We start from the raw sequence: 17,072 nt of genomic DNA on the forward strand, positions 1-17,072 counted from the left end.
TAATTGAGACATTTTTTAGGGGAGCTTTATCATGTGGGCACAATCAATTTTTAACTCCGTTTCTAACTCCTCTCCACTCTAGAGGATGAGAGAATGGGGCTCAAAGATCTAAGCTTCTGATCATAGCTTGGTCTTTCTGGCAACCAGCCCCCATTCTGAAGTAGGGAGCCCATCAAGAGTTGTGCTGTTAGAACACAAGACATTCTTATCACCTATTATCACCCAGCAGATTCTAAAGGATTTAGGAGCTCTATGTCAGGAATTGGGAGCAAAGACCAAATATATATCTTATAATGTCATAGTTGCTCAAAATATATGTTGAATGAAAGTGTCAATGCCTGACTGTGATTTAGGGATCTTCTGAGAAAAGGAAGTAAAAGGAACACTTCAGTAATCATAAATTATACATTATCTTTTATAATTAAAACAATGATTTTTTAAAAATATTTTATTTATTTATTTAACAGAGAAAGATCACAAGCAGTTGGAGAGGCAGGCAGAGAGGGAGATAGAGGGGAGCAGGCTCCCCGCTGAGCAGAGAGCCCGATGCGGGACCCAATCCCAGGACCCTGAGATCATGACCTGAGCCGAAGGCAGCGGCTTAATCCACTGAGCCACCCAGGTGCCCCAAAACAATGATTTTTTTTTTTTTTTAAAGATTTTATTTATTTATTTGTCAGAGATAGAGCGCGAGCGAAAGCGAGCACAGGCAGACAGAGTGGAAGGCAGAGTCAGAGGGAGAAGCAGGCTCCCCGTGGAGCAAGGAGCCCGATGTGGGACTCGATCCCAGGACGCTGGGATCATGACCTGAGCCGAAGGCAGCTGCTTAACCAACTGAGCCACCCAGGCGTCCCAACAATGATATTTTTATTATCAAAACATATTATCTAGTTAAGACATGTGAATACCAAACTAGAATTAGGATGTATTTATTTATTTATTTATTTCCAAAGATTTTATTTATTTATTTGACAGACAGAGATCACAAGCAGGCAGAGAGAGAGGAAGGGAAGCAGGCTCCCTGTTGAGCAGAGAGTCCGAGATGGGGCTTGATCCCAGGATGCTGAGATCATGACCTGAGCTGAAGGCAGAGGCTTTAACCCACTGAGCCATCCAGGTGCCCTAGAATTAGGATGTATTTAAAAACTGGTGCCCTTTGAAGAGAGAAATGCAAGTTCATTACCAATTCTACATGAAACCAGCTAATGTTACAAGAAAGATCTCTAATACAGACATGAAGTAGTGAATACTGGGCAATTACCCTACAGAATAATGGGCTTAACTACAAGAAAACAGATCCTATAAAGTGTGATTCTCCTTGAGATGCCTTTGCTGATGACATTAGTTTATGCGGTCAACTAAAAACCAGATACAAATATGATGCACGTTATTGTTGGAGGTGTCAGACATTACACACTGTTGACATAACACATCACCCTCTCATCTAAAGCATCTGTGGGGAAGGAGAAAGGGGATAGTGGGAAGATCCAGAGCCCAATTGTCATTACAAATTCTGACTCCATTTGGGGCCTCCAGGGGTGGTAAAAAAACACACTAAGGATAAGGCATCAAGAAATAAAATAAAATAAAGGTATGAAGTTTCAAAGGTTTATCAGAATGGAATCTGTAGCTCATACATTAGAATTCTAGGAGCAAAATATTAAATTCTGAAGTCCCATATAACCAACTGTTCGAATACATTTCTTACATATAAGAAGTCATGTATCATCTCCTATCTCTGAAAGACAGTAAAAATGAAAGTCCAGTCTGGCCTAATTTATTCCTGAGTTTAAAGCCAGATAAAATCCTGGGTCAAAAAAAGAAGTGTTTTGCTCATATTCATGTTACATGAATACAGTAAAAAGCACCTGGTTTTCAAAACATATCAAAATGGTACACTTTAGCATATGTATTAAGAAAACTCATAGACCCTTCATCATTTACAGTGTTGAATAGTGGTCTTTATTTATTCTTTAAAAGAATTGTTTAGAAATAATCAATTCTAATATCAGAACCATGAAAAAGAAATCCTGAAGGAAGATCCTAAAACCTCTGACTGTCCATTTTCACATTCTTAGAGGTCACTATACAGAAATAGTAAAGGTTTGGGTGTGAGTTGCTTTTTTTTTTTTTTTTTTAAAGATTTTATTTGTTTATTTGACAGACAGAGATCACAAGTAGGCAGAGAGGCAGGCAGAGAGAGAGAGAGGGAAGCAGGCTCCCTGCTGAGCAGAGAGCCCCATGCGGGACTCGATCCCAGGACCCTGAGATCATGACCTGAGCCGAAGGCAGCGGCTTAACCCACTGAGCCACCCAGGCGCCCCGTGAGTTGCTTTTTAAGTAGCATGCAGACTGTGTCCATTCTGATTGGCTGCGAAGTACAGGATGTTAAGGACACAAAGGTGGTTTTTCCAGTTTTAGCAGCGGTAGCTACTTCCAGTCCTAGTAATAGGCTGTGGGTGAGAATGTATTGGGTAGTTCATCAGTTAGACTGGATGGATTCCAGGGCTGGTCTGGTGGGTTCCCTGATTTGTTCTCATCCCTGATAGGACTGCCGAACAGAGACCGAAGCCCCCATGGAGCTTCAGGGGTGGTCCAGTCTCCCTAAGAACCCTAGAACCATGGAAGGTCTAAGCCCAGTCTGTGTTCCAGTGAGTCAGGCTTGCTCTCTGTCCTCCATCTGTTGCTGCGTCTCAAACAACGCTGAACTTAGTGGCTTAAAACAATGGTTTTGCTCCATGGGTACCCTGGGAGGTGTCTCCTGCAATGGAAGTCTGATGCTAGTAGGGCATGGAATCATCTGAAGGCTTCTCTCCCATGTCCAGTGGGATGTCTTGGATGTCTTGGAAGCTGGGAAGTGGTCAGACATCTCTGTTGTCCATGTGGCTTCTGGAGCTGCCTCACAGTTGGGTAGTCTGAGGAGAGGCAGACCTCTGTATGGGGGCTGGCTTCACAGCAGCCATGGGACAGGACGGGAGGCAGAAGCTGCCAGCCCCAAGACCAAGACCCCGAAGCCAGCACAGCGTTACTTCCATGATTGGCTAAAGCAGTCAGAGCTGCGCACATGCAGGGGGAGGAGACATAACCCTTAGGTTATGGACGAGTGCCCAAGAATTTGGCCACCATTAATCCTCCACAGTGTCCCGCCAGCACCTCAAGGTTTGTTCATAGTTGTACCTTATCCCATTCTGGCCTCACAAGGAGCCACTTCACATTCATGTAGCTCTTTGTGCATTGACCAGAAAGTTCATGTACACTCTCTGAGTTTGTCCTCCTGACCCCTTGGTTAGGATAGCAGGTTGGGTAGGAGGGCAACTGCGGCGCAGAGTCAAAAGCCAAGGACCACACAACTTGCTGGGGACAGAACTGAGGCACAGATCCGAATCTCTCGACTCAGTCCCTGCTGAGGGATTTGAGTTTGTTTGTTTGTTTGTTTGTTCATTCTGCTCTCTGACACGTCTAGAGCTGCAGGAGCAGAAAACACATTTCCCTTTGGTTGAACGCTTGGCCACAGATCTTTGCAGGTCAAGCTCAGGGCGCAAACGAAGGAAACAAACGTTAACACGCCTGCTCAGCCCTGTGCCATCAGCAAGGACTCTGGAAGCCGGTGTACTGGCCTTCTCTCTTGGGAAACTCTCTCCGGATCGTCCAGCGGCAGCAGCTGGGCAGGATGGCAAAGTCGGCGAGGTCTTGGGAGCCGAAGCGCCAGGTGGTGTAGCACCTGTAGGCACAGTGCCGCAGCCGGCTGTTGGCACTGTCATCCAGCTCCAGCAGGGGCTCCTGGTAGAGCAGGAGGAACTGCAGGACCTGTCGGGACAAGACAAGCTTCCTGAAGGGCTCCGAGGTGGTGATGCAGGCACCAGGCTTCTTCCGACAGCACAGCTCTTCCAGGCATCTGTGGCTCTTGGGGAGCTGGGATGGGAGGCAGTGTCCACACTGGCACCAGTCTGGGCTGTTGCTGGATAGAGGAGTCGCTTCCCTGCTCAGCAGCCGCATCTCCTCTGGTTGCCCAGGAGTAGGGGATGGGTCGTGGAGAGACAGGGGCAGCCTGGACAAGTCCGTGAAGTCCATTGAGGGTCTCTGAAAAAGTCGTTCCCAAACCCATCAGCGATGACAAACTCTAGGGTTCTAGATTCTTTAATTTTGGCATTAAGTTATAAGATTACACTTAATATCACATTAATACCAGTAGCTGTCATTTATCAAATGTATATATCAAGACTATACTAGTGTTTTATAAATTTGCCCTGTTTAGCCTTTGAAGAACCTTGTGAGATATGTGTCCTTCTCTCCATTTCACAGATTTGGAAAGTGAACTTCAGACACGCCAGGCCTCCAGGCAGGTATCACCTGCTCGTGGAGACCTTCTTGCCCTGATCCCCCTGATCTAGGTAGTTTCCCTCCACCCAGGTCACTCTTAGCGTGTCATGAGATTCCGTGTTCTTGACAGTACTTGTCACTGTCTGAAATGATCCTACTCATTGATATGTCCTGTTGATGTTTCTTCCACATGAAAGCGGGAGGGGGCGCCTGTTCGCTTTGTCACTACTGTATCCCCATTATCTAGGCCAGCACCAGCACACGGTAGACAGTAAATATTTGTTGATTTTGCTCTACTCTCTCCTCTTCCACCAGTCTCCCTCTTCTAGCAAATCCATTTATTATCCTCCAAGAGAAGTTGCCATCATGACATCATTTATATCTGTTCTTTGTAGCATATACTTTCATTCATCAGGCAAAGTTGGAGTGAGTACATTAAAATTAAATAGTTCCTATACATGAGCACTTAGAGCAGCACGATTTACAATAGCCAAAGGGTAAAAACAACCCAAATATCCATCAACAGATGAATGGATAAAAATTTAATGTCTTAAACTTTATTTTCAGGGATCATTTCTGTAGTTTGTTAAAAATATGTCATGTCCATACAGTGGAGTATCATTCAGCCAAAACAACAAAAAAGGGAGCAGTATACTGATACCCACTACAAATAGATGAACCTCAAAGCCATTATGAAAAGTGAGAGAAGCCAGTCACAAGAAGGCAAATACTGTATGATTCTCTTTATATGAAATGTCTAAAATAGGCAAATCCATGCTGACAGAAAGCAGATTAATGATTGCCAGGAGCACCTGTGTGGCTCATTGGGTTAAGCCTCTGCCTTTGGCTCAGGTCATGATCTCAGGGTCCTGGGATCGAGCTCCAAGTCAGGCTCCCTGCTCAGCGAGAAGCCTGCTTCTCCCTCTCCCTTTGTTGCTCTCCCTGCTCATTCTCTCATTCTCTCTCCCTCTCTCAAAAAAAAAAAAAAAAAAAAATTAATTCCAGGGACTAGGGGGAGGTGGGTGTGAGTAATGGCTGTTGAATGGGTACAGGGTTTCCTTTTGGGTTGATGAAAAAGTCCTAGAACTAGATAGTAGGGTGGTTGCACAGAATCGTGGGTAAATTTTTGAATTTTAAATGTCACTGAATTGTATGCTTTACAGTGGTTAAAATGGTAGATTTTATGTGTATTCCCCCTTACAGCTCCTGAGTTCATGTTACACCCAAACCCGAAAAGGACATTACAAGAATGGAAAAATTTTGGCCAGTCTCTCTCAATAAGAGACATAAAAATCTTAAATATTAGTGAATCAAATCCAGCAATAAATACATAGAGTAATATATTACTTTCAAATAGATTTTATTGCAGGAATGCAAGGTTGGCTTAATATTTGAAAATCAATTTCTGTAATTCACCACATAACGGAAAAAAGAAAACTCATTGATAATTTTTTGAAAAGCAGAAAATAGCATTATTTTAAAATTCAGTATTAATTTATAACAAAAATTCTTAGCAAACTAAGAATGGAGGGGACTTTTCTCAATCCAGTAAAGCATTCTTTAAAATTCTACAGCAGGGGCACCTTGGTGGCTCAGTTGTTAAGTGTTTGTCTTTGGCTGAGGTCATGATCCCAGGGTCCTGGAATCAAGCTCCACATCAGGCTCCCTGCTTGGCAGGAAGCCTGCTTCGCCCTCTCCCATTCCCCCTACTTGTGTTCTCTCTCTCTCACTGTCTCTCTCTCTGTCAAATAAATAAAATCTTAAAAAAACAAAAACAAAAATCCTACAGCAGATACTAGAGTGAAATATGGAAAGCTTTCTTCCTGAGATAAGGAATGAGACAAAAAGACGTTTGCTATGACCACTTCTAATCAACATTGTACCAGAGGTCCTAGCAGGTGTAACGAACACCAGGAGCTGGAAGCGGCAAAGAAGGATTGCTCTTTAGGGCCCTCAGAAGCCCTACCAACACCTTGGTTTTAGACTGCCAGCCTCCAGAATTGTGAGAGAATGAATTTATGTTGTTTTCAGCTACTTAGTTTGCAGTGATTTATTATGGCAGCTGCAGAAATTATACAATCCCACAATCGAAGCTGCTGCGGAGAGCGGGAATGAAAACACCCCCTTTAGAGAATGGTCTGATAGTGTCATATGCCGCCGGCCTTCTGACTCGGCAGGTCCACTTGTAGGCACCATATGTTTACCATGGCAGCTTTACTGCATATGCGCTCCAAATTGAAAGCTACCCAAATGTCCATCAACAAAGAAGGAATAAATAAATTGGATGTTTATAAAATGGAAGTTATACAATGAGAATGAACTATTCCTATATGCAGTGTCATGGATGGCTCACAAAAACAATACTGAGTGAAAGGAGTCCAACACTCCACAGAGTATATAGTGAGTACATACAGGAGTCAAATTTTAGAAAATCCTGGAAGAGATAAAGCTAATTTTTGGATAAAGAATAATGATGATGTTTGAGGGAAAGTAGTGATTGGGTGGAGGCGTGCAAAGGGCTTCTGCTAATATTCTGGGTTAAATGTGTTTACTGTGTTAAAATTCATCAATTGTGATTTATACAACTTTGTAGCTATATTTTTATTTATTTATTTTAAAGATTTAATTTATTCATTTGAAAGTGAGAGAGAAAGAGCACGATAGTGGGGTGAGGAGCAGAGAGAGAGGGAGAAGCAGACTGTGTGCTGAGCAGGGAGCCCGATGTAGGGCTTGATCCCAGGACCCTGAGATCATGACCTGAGCTGAAGGCCGATGCTTAACTGACTGAGTCACCCAGGAACCCTTTATATTTTCTTTAAAGAAAAGAAAAAAAAAAGACTAAATGTTTTAACTTACTGGGATGTTTTCACCTTCGACATTTTGTAGACTTTCCCCAAGTAGATGCTGGTCCACCATCCTGATGTGGGGTTCATCCACAAAGGACACATATTTTAATGTCTAGGAAAAGAGAGTTAAAAATTTTACCCATTTTTGTACAGAATTGTCAACAGTCACATACCTGAACAGGTCTAAAGGCAAGTGTTATTGGTATTTACCAAATGACAAACTGTTAGAAGCTGACCAAAACTCTTACTAGCCAAGAATGAATGATTTCTGGGTCCCAAGGTGACTCAGCAGTAGAATCCTATGCACCTTAATATGTGGGCTCAGAGTCTCCACAGCTTCCTCCCTGATGATTTTAGGTCTCCCATGTGCTATGTAAAAGTCCTCTGTTATGTTCCCTCAATTTCAGTAACTCTACATCAAGTATCTCCTGAAAATTTTACTGTTGCAACTTAAATAATTTATATTTTTGTTTAATTTCATCCCATCTTGGGCCATGAAATGGTAATTATTTTTAGTTGCAAAAATGAGCTTTCATTTCAAATTGTGTAATACATGTCCAAGTGGCCAGTGAATTGTGCCTTCAGGCTGCTGAGAAAGGACAGTAATGTTCTTAGGAGGGAAAGACAAAGAAATCCCCTTTGTTGTTTGAAGTACTGGAGATTTCTCCTTGATTAGGGGAAATCATGGAATCAAGTGTAGAGGACCTGCTTAGTAGAAGCCAAATTAAATCAAAACAATTCAGATGAGCTCAAATTCCATCTCACTTGTCTCCCATCCTAGGCTCCTTCGCAGAAGGAATCACTGTTGTCACTTTTGTGTGTGTCCAGTAGCTTTTTAAATGCATATATTATCTTCCTTACACCTGTTCATGTGTATGTGTAATAAATGTATAAACTATATAGGACATATATAAAACGTATAGAATGTATGTATTTATATGATTATATGTATTTATACTTGTAATGTACATGTAGAAAATTCATAGGATGAATTCATATGTGTAGTCTTTTTAACCTATATACCACACCATATATATTGTTCTATAGTTTGGTTTTTTTCCTTTCAACCACACGTTTTGGGTATTTGATCATGCCAGTACCTGTAACATAGAGGTTATGAAGATGAATTCTGAAACCAGCCTGCTGGAATTGGAGTTGGAATTCCAGCTCCCCCACCTACTAGCTGGATGACCGCAGGCAAATTATTTAATTCTCCTGCACCTCAGTCTCCTCATCTTTAGAAAGGTGACAGTAGCACCTATTTATAGGTTGTTGTGAAGAGCCAATGAATTAATATATATAAAGCACTTTGAAGTGCTCTACAGACGTTTGCTCTTAATTTGCCATGTATTGTTTTAAACCAGTGCCTGGCGCTCCTTGCTATGGGCTGGTCACGGTTTCTTTCACCGTCCGCGAGTTGGACATTGGGGAGATGCTCTTCCTTGAGGGTAGGTATGGAGAAGTGGAAATGCCAGGCTGTAAAGTGTGTCTCACCTCAATGTTATTAGGTCCTGCCAAATTGTTCTCCAAAGTTGCTATTTTTTTTTTGGCTGTACCAATTTAATAAATTGGACAAAATTGACAAGTTCTAGAACATCAACATTTGTTCTCCCTCTATCTTGCCTCTTCATTTTTGTTTCTGTTCTTCCTTAAGACCAAAGCGTTCACCTGAGAGGTGGTGGATCAGGGTAGAGTCTAGAGTCTCGTCCACCGTGGGCTTACAACTGTGATTTGGGCCTTATTTTTGCATGTTTCTCAGTGATCCGACGGACTCTCTGGGTTATTCGGCACCTGCTGATGCAATGAGGCTTACCCGCTTTGGCTCCACAATGAGCTCCCCCTTCTTCCTGTAGTAGTATTCATTGACTGCACAGTATTTACAGCACTTGAAAGAGGGATAAATGTGGGATCGACAGCATGCGCTTGAGTAAGTGCAGATGAGCAAGTCGATGATCACAGTGACCTGGGAAAAACCCAAATCAGTGCCATGTTAGTGAGATTCCTTTCTGCCAAATTGCTTTCCTAAAGTGTAGAAGGAGAATTCCTTACCAGACCAAAGTAGGAGAGGACTGAGCCAACGTAAACTGCCAGCTGGATAATGTTAAATTTTCCTCCCTGAAAACAAATGGGAAGGTGACTTGGTTGACATTCAGAGCAGTGCTCTTTTGCTCTACCGTGTAACTGTCAGCTCCAGCAGAGGAGGGAGTCTGTGGTCACAGCAACAGGGACTGCACACTGAAAATAGGTATACTGTTCATCCTGTTCTTGCCTTCTGGGATGTGCTCGAAAACATGACTTTTAAACAAAGAACAGTGGAACCCACACACTGAGTTAGTTATTTTTCCAAACAAGGTGAGAGTTTCAGACAAGTTTTCCCTAAAAGTGGTTTGAGATTACCTTGGAAGCAGAGGGAAGGAATGTGTGCACACTCTTCCCTTAGGTGTCCTCGTGGTTTTTCTTCTCAATGATCTTTCCATCCTCTCAGCTTCTATCTCATTGACTCTTGTGTTGCTTACCACCATATGACATAACATATAACATAAATAATACAGTTTTGGACAAGGACAAGCTGTGGGCATCTGTGGATTTTTGCATGCCCAGCATCTCCTCCCTCCTTCTTGTGGGGGTGGAGACAACACCCCCATTTTCCTTTGGAGAACCATCTCTGTCCATACTTGGTCCATATAGTTTGAGGTCAAGGGGCTGGTTCAGGGCAGGGCCACGACCGGCCGTTGAGAGTATGGTATGACCTAAACATAGTGATTAGTTCAGCACAGGGCATCTGGCCCATATTGGGCCAGTCAGAGCCAATGGCATCTGCCTGAATCCTTTGCCAAATCTTTTAGCAAAGAGATGTTCTCTTTTTTACTGAGAATGCTGGGCCAGTAAGATATAAGGAGCTGCCTGAAACCATCCTGTAGACATGGCCAGCTAAGGATGGTGCCAAAACAAAGGAGAATAGATGTAAGGAATGGAGAGAGGCAGATTCCTAAGGATGTTGTTTGAACATCTGGATCCAGCAATGCCTGAAGCCTGAAAACTGCCCCTCGATTTTTCACCTGTGTGAGATTAAAAAAAATATTTTTTTTTTCTCTAAGCCTATCTGAGTTGGATTCTGTTACTTATAAAGTATTTTGCAAAAGGATTTCTTTCTTTCCCTCTCTCTTTTTAAGCATCAGAGTATTTTAAAAGTTGGATATCCAGTTTTTTTCCCCACTCACACTCTTGTACTCATTAGATGACTTCTTCATGGACAGGACCCCAAAGACATTTCTTCCCCCTTTTATCCCACAGGCAAGATACACAGTGCCAGTTAATGACTATGACCGAAACATTCACCCCTTGAGGCACTACAGCAATAATTAGGACAGTCCCAGGAATGGAGGCGCCAGTGGCTGGCAGCAGAGACTTACGGTGCCAAAAACCAGAATGTCAAAACGGATCCCGAAGACTTTTATCAGAGTTCGTTTTTCAACGTTGTTTTCCTTGTAGTACTTGGCGTATCTGTAGGAGGAGAAGGATCCTTGTATATAAAGATCTGTCTGAACGTGCTGGTATTTCATGAAAGGAAAACCCAAAACAGGAGCCGAGCGAGTCTTCCTTGTTCATCTTCTAGCTCTGCTGCACTTGGCAGAGGGAAGAACATAATCCAAACCCACAAATTACTCTCTTGGAACCGAAGCACCTCTGCCCACGTTGCCTCTTCTTCCGCCATCACACAGTGACACCAAATCTGCTTCCCATTTAAGATGAAGACGAACAATTTTTAACCAATACAGTATTAACAACAAGTGGACAAATTAAAAAAAAAAAGTTTTAGGTAAATTCAAGGATTTCTTTCTTCTTTTTTTTTTTTTTTTTAAGATTTTATTTACTTGACAGAGATCACAAGTAGGCAGAGAGGCAGGCAGAGAGAGAGGAGGAGGCAGGCTCCCTGCGGAGCAGAGAGCCCGATGTGGGGCTCCATCCCAGTCCCTGGGATCATGACCTGAGCCGAAGCCAGAGGCTTTAACCCACTGAGCCATGCAGGCGCCCCTAAATTCAGTGATTTCTTAAGAAGTCATGCAAATAAGCCAAAACGGGTTTGGCTTCTAGAACAGAGTGGGGTGGGGATCCTAGTTAGTAATGGCCGATTGGGCCTCGTTGCCCTTCAGCCATCTGCTCTAATTACATTTTCTTAGATTCTGTATTTGTCCATTTACATTGTTATCACCAGGGGCAAACCAACAGCCGCGACTGTTGACATCTTCCCTGTAACCCAGCTTTGGCAAGCGCCTGAAAATCATGTTACAGACCCTCTGGCCAATCCCATATCCATATCCCCAACCACCTCCTCTCTCTAACCCTCACACACCAAGCCAATATTTCCCCTGTGCCAGGTCACTCAGGACCAGGTACCTATAGAGGGAGACTGCTCCTGTGGCCAGGAGCATGCCCACATTACTTAAGCAGGCCAGTCCTAGGCTGTTGCCCTGTCCTGCATTGCCTGTCCCATGGAAAACACAATGAAGGTTCTGGGCCCTGCTTTTCCCTTGATCCTTCCATCTCCTGACCAACCCCGGTGCTTCCCCTTTGGCCCTCTGTGGCATGGTGTGCCCCTCCTCTTTGGAAATGTAAGAATAAACTTCTTTCCATATCAGTGACCTCTCCATGTCATTACTCAGCCACCTTTATAAATTAAGACTCAGGCACAAATCACCATCGCCCCCAAAGACACAGCTCTCACCAGTGTTACAGTCAGGAAGAGCAGAATGTTTTGTTTTCATGGATAATTAGGAAGGCTTAAACCACATAACACAAGCCTTTTCAATCTGTCCCTCCCCCTTACCACCTTTCAGAGATTGTTTTTAGGTAAGATATTTTCTTTCTGAGTTCTTAATTCGCAGTCTATTTACAGGTGTGGAGAGAGAAGAAAACAGAAGACAGATGCTGTGCCAGAATCCAGTCTGGAGCATTTGAAACTCAGGTTTTTTTTTTTTTAACTCTCAAAATGGGATGTTGAGATCCGTTAGATATTCTTAGTTGCTTCAACACCTATTTCTGGCCAGAGGGGTTTTGATTTCCTTGCCTCTGATTGTTCCCAGTCCATGACCGTTCTTTCTTCTGCTGCTGTACTGGGTGATTTCTTTTTGAATACACAAAGCAAAGGGTCTTGGGACAGTGGTTCTTGAACTAAGGATAAGAATCGCTTGGGAAGTGTGTTCAAAGGTCAATTCCTGGGCCTCATCCCCCAGACGGTGGTTTCAGAAGGTCTGAGATGTTTCTGGAAATGTTCCAGGTGGATCTGGTGCACGTGGCCAGGGGTCTACACTCTGAGGAACACTAGGCCGTGAGCAGAATGTTTTTGGGACACTGTAATGTTTTGAATAACGGCTCCCCAAGAAGATAGGTCCAAGTGCCTAACCCCTGTACCTGTGAGTACGATCTTATTTGGAATAGGGTCTTTGCAGATGCGATGAAGGATCTTAAGATGAGATCATCCTGGATTTAGGGTGGATCCAGTGACTGGTCTCTTTATAAGAGAAAGGAGAAGAGAGTTGAAACAGAAACACAGAGGAGAAGCCCACATAAAGACAGAGGCAGACATTGGAGTGATGCGGCTTCAAGCCAAGGAACATGGGGAACCAAAGGAGACTGGGAGGGGCAAGGAAGGATCCGACCCTAGAAACCTCAGAGACTGTGTCCCTGCTGACTTAATTTTAGACTAATGGCCTCTAGAGCTGTGAGAGAATATGCTTCTGTTGTTTTAAGGTACCAGGTTTGCGGTCATGTGTTACAGCGGGCCCCGGAGACCGACATGGGCAGACGCCCACTCTGAACCAGAGAAGTGTGTCGGGCCTGCAGTGTGGGCCTGCCCTGCTTCATATATCCTGTAAATAAACGGGACATGTTTGTCAAATAAGGATCTTTTGCCATGGATATTTTGGTAAAGGACAAAATTTTGTAATGGGATCAACTTCTTCAACTTCCTATGTTTTAGGAAGTTCTGTTTTTTTTATAAAACTCATATAACCTATAATTCCCTTCTCTCTCTCTCTCTCTCTCTCTCTCTCTCTCTTGTGGCTGTTTGCAAATAACCTGTCCAGTTATCCATCAGAACTTGACAATTTATTTCTGGCCAAAGATTGCTTCTGGCTCATTCTAGACAACAAATGCTCTAACGTGTTGTTCTAAAAGAACATTAACATCATAACCATCTCGGTTCTTCAGAAAACTCAGATCTCTCCAGGAGCCAGTGTTCTTAGGCTTACCTCAGTGACTCAAAAGACATTTGCTAACTTCTGTTTGGGACATTGCCCTGCATGCTTCTGCAAACTGCTTAAAAACAAAAACAAAAACAAAAAACAAAACCCAGCCTGTGAAGGCAATCAGGGGCCCACTGATCCAATTGTCTCTTCTTGCTAATGGCCATAAGTCTGTTCAGTAGAGCAGCAGGGGATATCAAAACGTTACCTCAACTAGGAGCTGCTTTCTGGGCCCTGGCTGAAACTCCACTGACCCAGAGGAGGCAAAAAGCATCCTGTGTCTTGATCTCAGCTAGCCTTTAGTCAAGGGTCTCAAACTCAAACGCCTATAGGGGCCAGGCAGGTGACAGAAATGAGTGATGCAGGCCAGGTATTAGGCAAAATGGAGTGGTGGGGACCACAGCAAACACACACACACACACACGCACGCACGCACACACCCTCTAAAGGGAACCACTGATCCCTCCAACAGAGTGCTGCTGTGTGGGATATGCATCTGGAGTTCTCAAATGGCTTAGTCCCCCCCGCCCCGCCCCCGCCGCCAAATAGTTAAAATTTTTGAGAAAAATAAGAAGTCCAGATTTTTACGTAGAATGTCTCAACTTTCAAAACATTGTATAGGCAAAAAACAAATAAACAAAAATAGACACAGTTGAAGGCCGCCTGCCAGTTTATGGTGCTGCTTTGGGTAAAATGTAAAGAGACCCATTTGCTTGCGCCGATCCCCTCCAGAAGTCAGTAGGAATGTGAGCAGAAGTGTTAGGAAGTGGTGAATGTGTGTGTGCACACACACAGGCACTTTTGCCTACACTTCAATGTACAGATTAAGAAGCTGCCTGATTTTACGCACTCCCCCAGGAAACTGGTAGCCTGGTTGTAGAGACAAAATGTAGTCGGGTGAAACCTCTAAGGAGGAAGTATGTTTGGGGTGCTAGATGATCTAGTCTAGACTAGTGCTCCTCAGACATCAGTGTGCATAGGAATCTCCTGGGAATCTTGCTCCAATGCAGATTTTGATTCAGTTCAAGAGTGAGGGCTGAGATTCTGCATTATAACAGGCTCCCAGGTGAGGCCAGGCTGCGGGTTCCAGGACTACGTGTTGAGTGCAGAGGTTCTAGATAGGTGGGCCTCACACCTGAGAGGCTCTCATATGGGGGGCTTGTGAGGGTCCCCAGGGTGTCTGATTCAGCAGGTCCAGGCAGAGCCTGCGAATGTGCATTTCTAACACGTTCCCAACATGTGATTCCGATTCTGGGCATTGCACTTTGAGAACCGCTGGTCTACACTATTAATACTGGTATTAATAAGGTATTCAGAGAGGCAAAAACTAAGTTTTCCAAGGCAATTCCCCTAACAGGGGCTCCTGTCTGTGCAGTCTCTCTTCCTAACTAGGAAAGCACAGGCCCCAGAAAAGCACCTGATATTTACGTGGTCCTACCCTCTGCTTGGAGAGGCCCTTCTCTAGTCGCTTCCTCCATCCACCCCCCGCTCCGCCCCAGCCTTGCAGTACAGTATCTTGTTTGATTTTGTTCCCAGCATTTGTCATCACCTGAAATGGTCTTATTGGAGCTGTTGGCAGTATTGAGGTATGGTTTACATATAATAAGGCACACAAGTCCTAAGAGTTGATTCAGTGAGTTTTGACAAGTGAATATACTGTATAACCTATACCCCATCAAGATCTAGAACATTCCATCGCCTCTGAAAACTCTCCTGGGCTCCTTTCCAGTTTCTATTTTGCCTCCCCCATCCTGCACTCCCCAGAGCAGCACCCACTGGTGTCTTTTATCATCACAGGGAAGTTGTTTTTCCTATTCCTGTATTTCATATAAATGCCGTCATGCAGTATGGCTCGTTTCAGTCTAGCTCCTTTCACTCAATATAACATCGGTGGGATTCCTCTATGTTGTTGCATGTGCAAGCATGTTCGTTTATTCTAACTAGCGCTTTACTGCATAAATACACTACAACTTATTTCTTTAGTCACCTGTTGGACATTTGGGTTGTTTCTGGGTTTTGGTAATGATGATGAAGGCTGTTGTGAATATTCACGTACAGATCTTTGTGCGGATCTATGTTTCCTTTCTCTACCTAAGGGTGGGGTTTCTGGATTAGAGGACAGATGTACATTTAACTTTATAAGAGACTTCCCAACGGTTCTCTAATGTGGTTGTACCATCTTACACTCCCACTGGGAAATAGGAGAGTTCCAGTTGCTTCTCCTCCTTGTCAGCCGTTGGAATTGCCAGCCTTTTAAAAATTTTTACCTATTCTGAGGGGTATATATAGGTGTTTCTCATTGTGGTTTAAATTTGCCTTTCCCTAATGACCAGTGATGTTGCCTTGTTGGAGTTCTTAATTTACTTACATTTTTGCCTTATATGTTATATTGACTTACACTCATGTCCTACTAGAATATAAGCTAAGCAGTAACTTTGTCCGTTTTGTTTACCAATGTATACCCATTGACAGAACAATATATTTTTTCTTTGGTTTATATTTGATGAATGAATAAATAAGGAGCACCAATATCAATTTCCTACTGGCCCCATAGGCAAAGTGATTGTAAAGCCATTATTCTAGGGATGTAGTGGGCAACTCTTTTCAGAAAGGGAACAGCATAAGCCTACTTTGTATCTGGAACCGAACAGCACAAAAGAATCAGCCATAATTACAACCGCCGAAACCTGCCTGGTATCCACAAGCAAGGAGAGCTCATGGAAGCTCAAACTTAAAGGCCATGTTAGTGCTGAGGCAGAGTTGTAGCAACAGGCTGAAAAAATGACCCAGTCACAGGAGGTAACACAAAAACGAAATTAGGATGGCATAGGATCACTACTGGGGAAAAGTTAGGAGCAGAAGCGTAACTGCGCAGAGGGTCAAAACAAAAATAAGGTCAGCACCAAACCAGCACCAACCAGTTTCAGTGGTGAAGATGTACCAGGAGTCTGGTCAGCTCTTACAAGGTGGAAGTCCAGAAGTAAGCAGTGTACAAGGTACACTACAAAGAACCTTAAAAGTCAGGCAAGGCTGCAGGTGGGGCAGCAGTGTGGCCTCAGGCGTCTTGAAGATGTTCTTACCGAAAGGACTTCCAATCAAAGTGGCAGCCTGAGTGCTGGCGCTGGGACACCCACCACCTCCCACTGCACACAAAGAAATGCAAGATAAGGTATATTTTTAAAAGTCATATTGATGTATTGCTGAGCTCAGAACAAGGAAGAACATTTTCTAGGTGCTAGAATGAGTGGGGAGTGGGAACTGGAGCCATGTTTGGAGTCTGGAGTCTGGAATCTGTCCCATAGGAGGACCCCAACCAGCTCTGTATCTGGGGAGCTCCAGCCTTACCCTAGAAGTGTCAGGGAGCTGAGGTGGGAGCCCTACCCAGGGAGGGAGCAGGGATAGGATAGTTTTAGCAGGGTGAAGACATCCAGTACCCAGAAATTAAACCAAAAACTGGTTGATAATTGATAGATGCCATATAGTCCTGCAGACTGCAGCATTATATAATCGGCCCTGAGAATGCCTCCACACGCCTGGCACACACAGAACTTTGCACAAGACCTTTCCTGCTGAAACTCACCAACAAATACTTCAAAGCCTTGGAAGAAGAAAGCCCACCCAGGTCACTGCAGATAATAGGTCAGTGTGAAAGGGGTTATAC

The 17,072-nt window shown here is 43.7% G+C and overlaps 2 protein-coding genes across 3 annotated transcripts in view; one reads left to right on the forward strand and one right to left on the reverse strand.

Moving 5' to 3' along the window:
• IFT81 (intraflagellar transport 81) overlaps positions 1 to 17,072 on the forward strand; it is a 197,068-nt gene that overhangs the window by 24,619 nt on the left and 155,377 nt on the right. The window contains exon 1 of one of the 2 annotated variants that reach the window (XM_045073696.1): positions 12,080 to 12,132. The exons of the other annotated variant lie outside the window; for it this stretch is intronic. The gene's annotated coding sequence lies outside the window, so the exon portion shown is untranslated. Of the gene's footprint in view, positions 1 to 12,079; positions 12,133 to 17,072 lie in introns of those variants that run through there. 2 annotated transcript variants of the gene reach the window in all.
• P2RX7 (purinergic receptor P2X 7) overlaps positions 1,597 to 17,072 on the reverse strand; it is a 49,333-nt gene continuing 33,857 nt past the window's right edge. The window contains exons 9-13 of the mRNA XM_004753219.3: positions 10,580 to 10,670; positions 9,216 to 9,281; positions 8,980 to 9,129; positions 7,177 to 7,278; positions 1,597 to 4,080 (exon numbers count right to left, since the gene is read on the reverse strand). Coding sequence (XP_004753276.1) covers positions 3,586 to 4,080; positions 7,177 to 7,278; positions 8,980 to 9,129; positions 9,216 to 9,281; positions 10,580 to 10,670 — 904 coding nt within the window. The 3' untranslated portion in view covers positions 1,597 to 3,585. The remainder of the gene's footprint in view (positions 4,081 to 7,176; positions 7,279 to 8,979; positions 9,130 to 9,215; positions 9,282 to 10,579; positions 10,671 to 17,072) is intronic.

Source organism: Mustela putorius, unplaced genomic scaffold, assembly GCF_011764305.1.
Source record: "Mustela putorius furo isolate JIRA1106 unplaced genomic scaffold, ASM1176430v1.1 tig00537248_pilon_pilon_pilon, whole genome shotgun sequence".
NCBI lineage: Eukaryota > Metazoa > Chordata > Mammalia > Carnivora > Mustelidae > Mustela > Mustela putorius.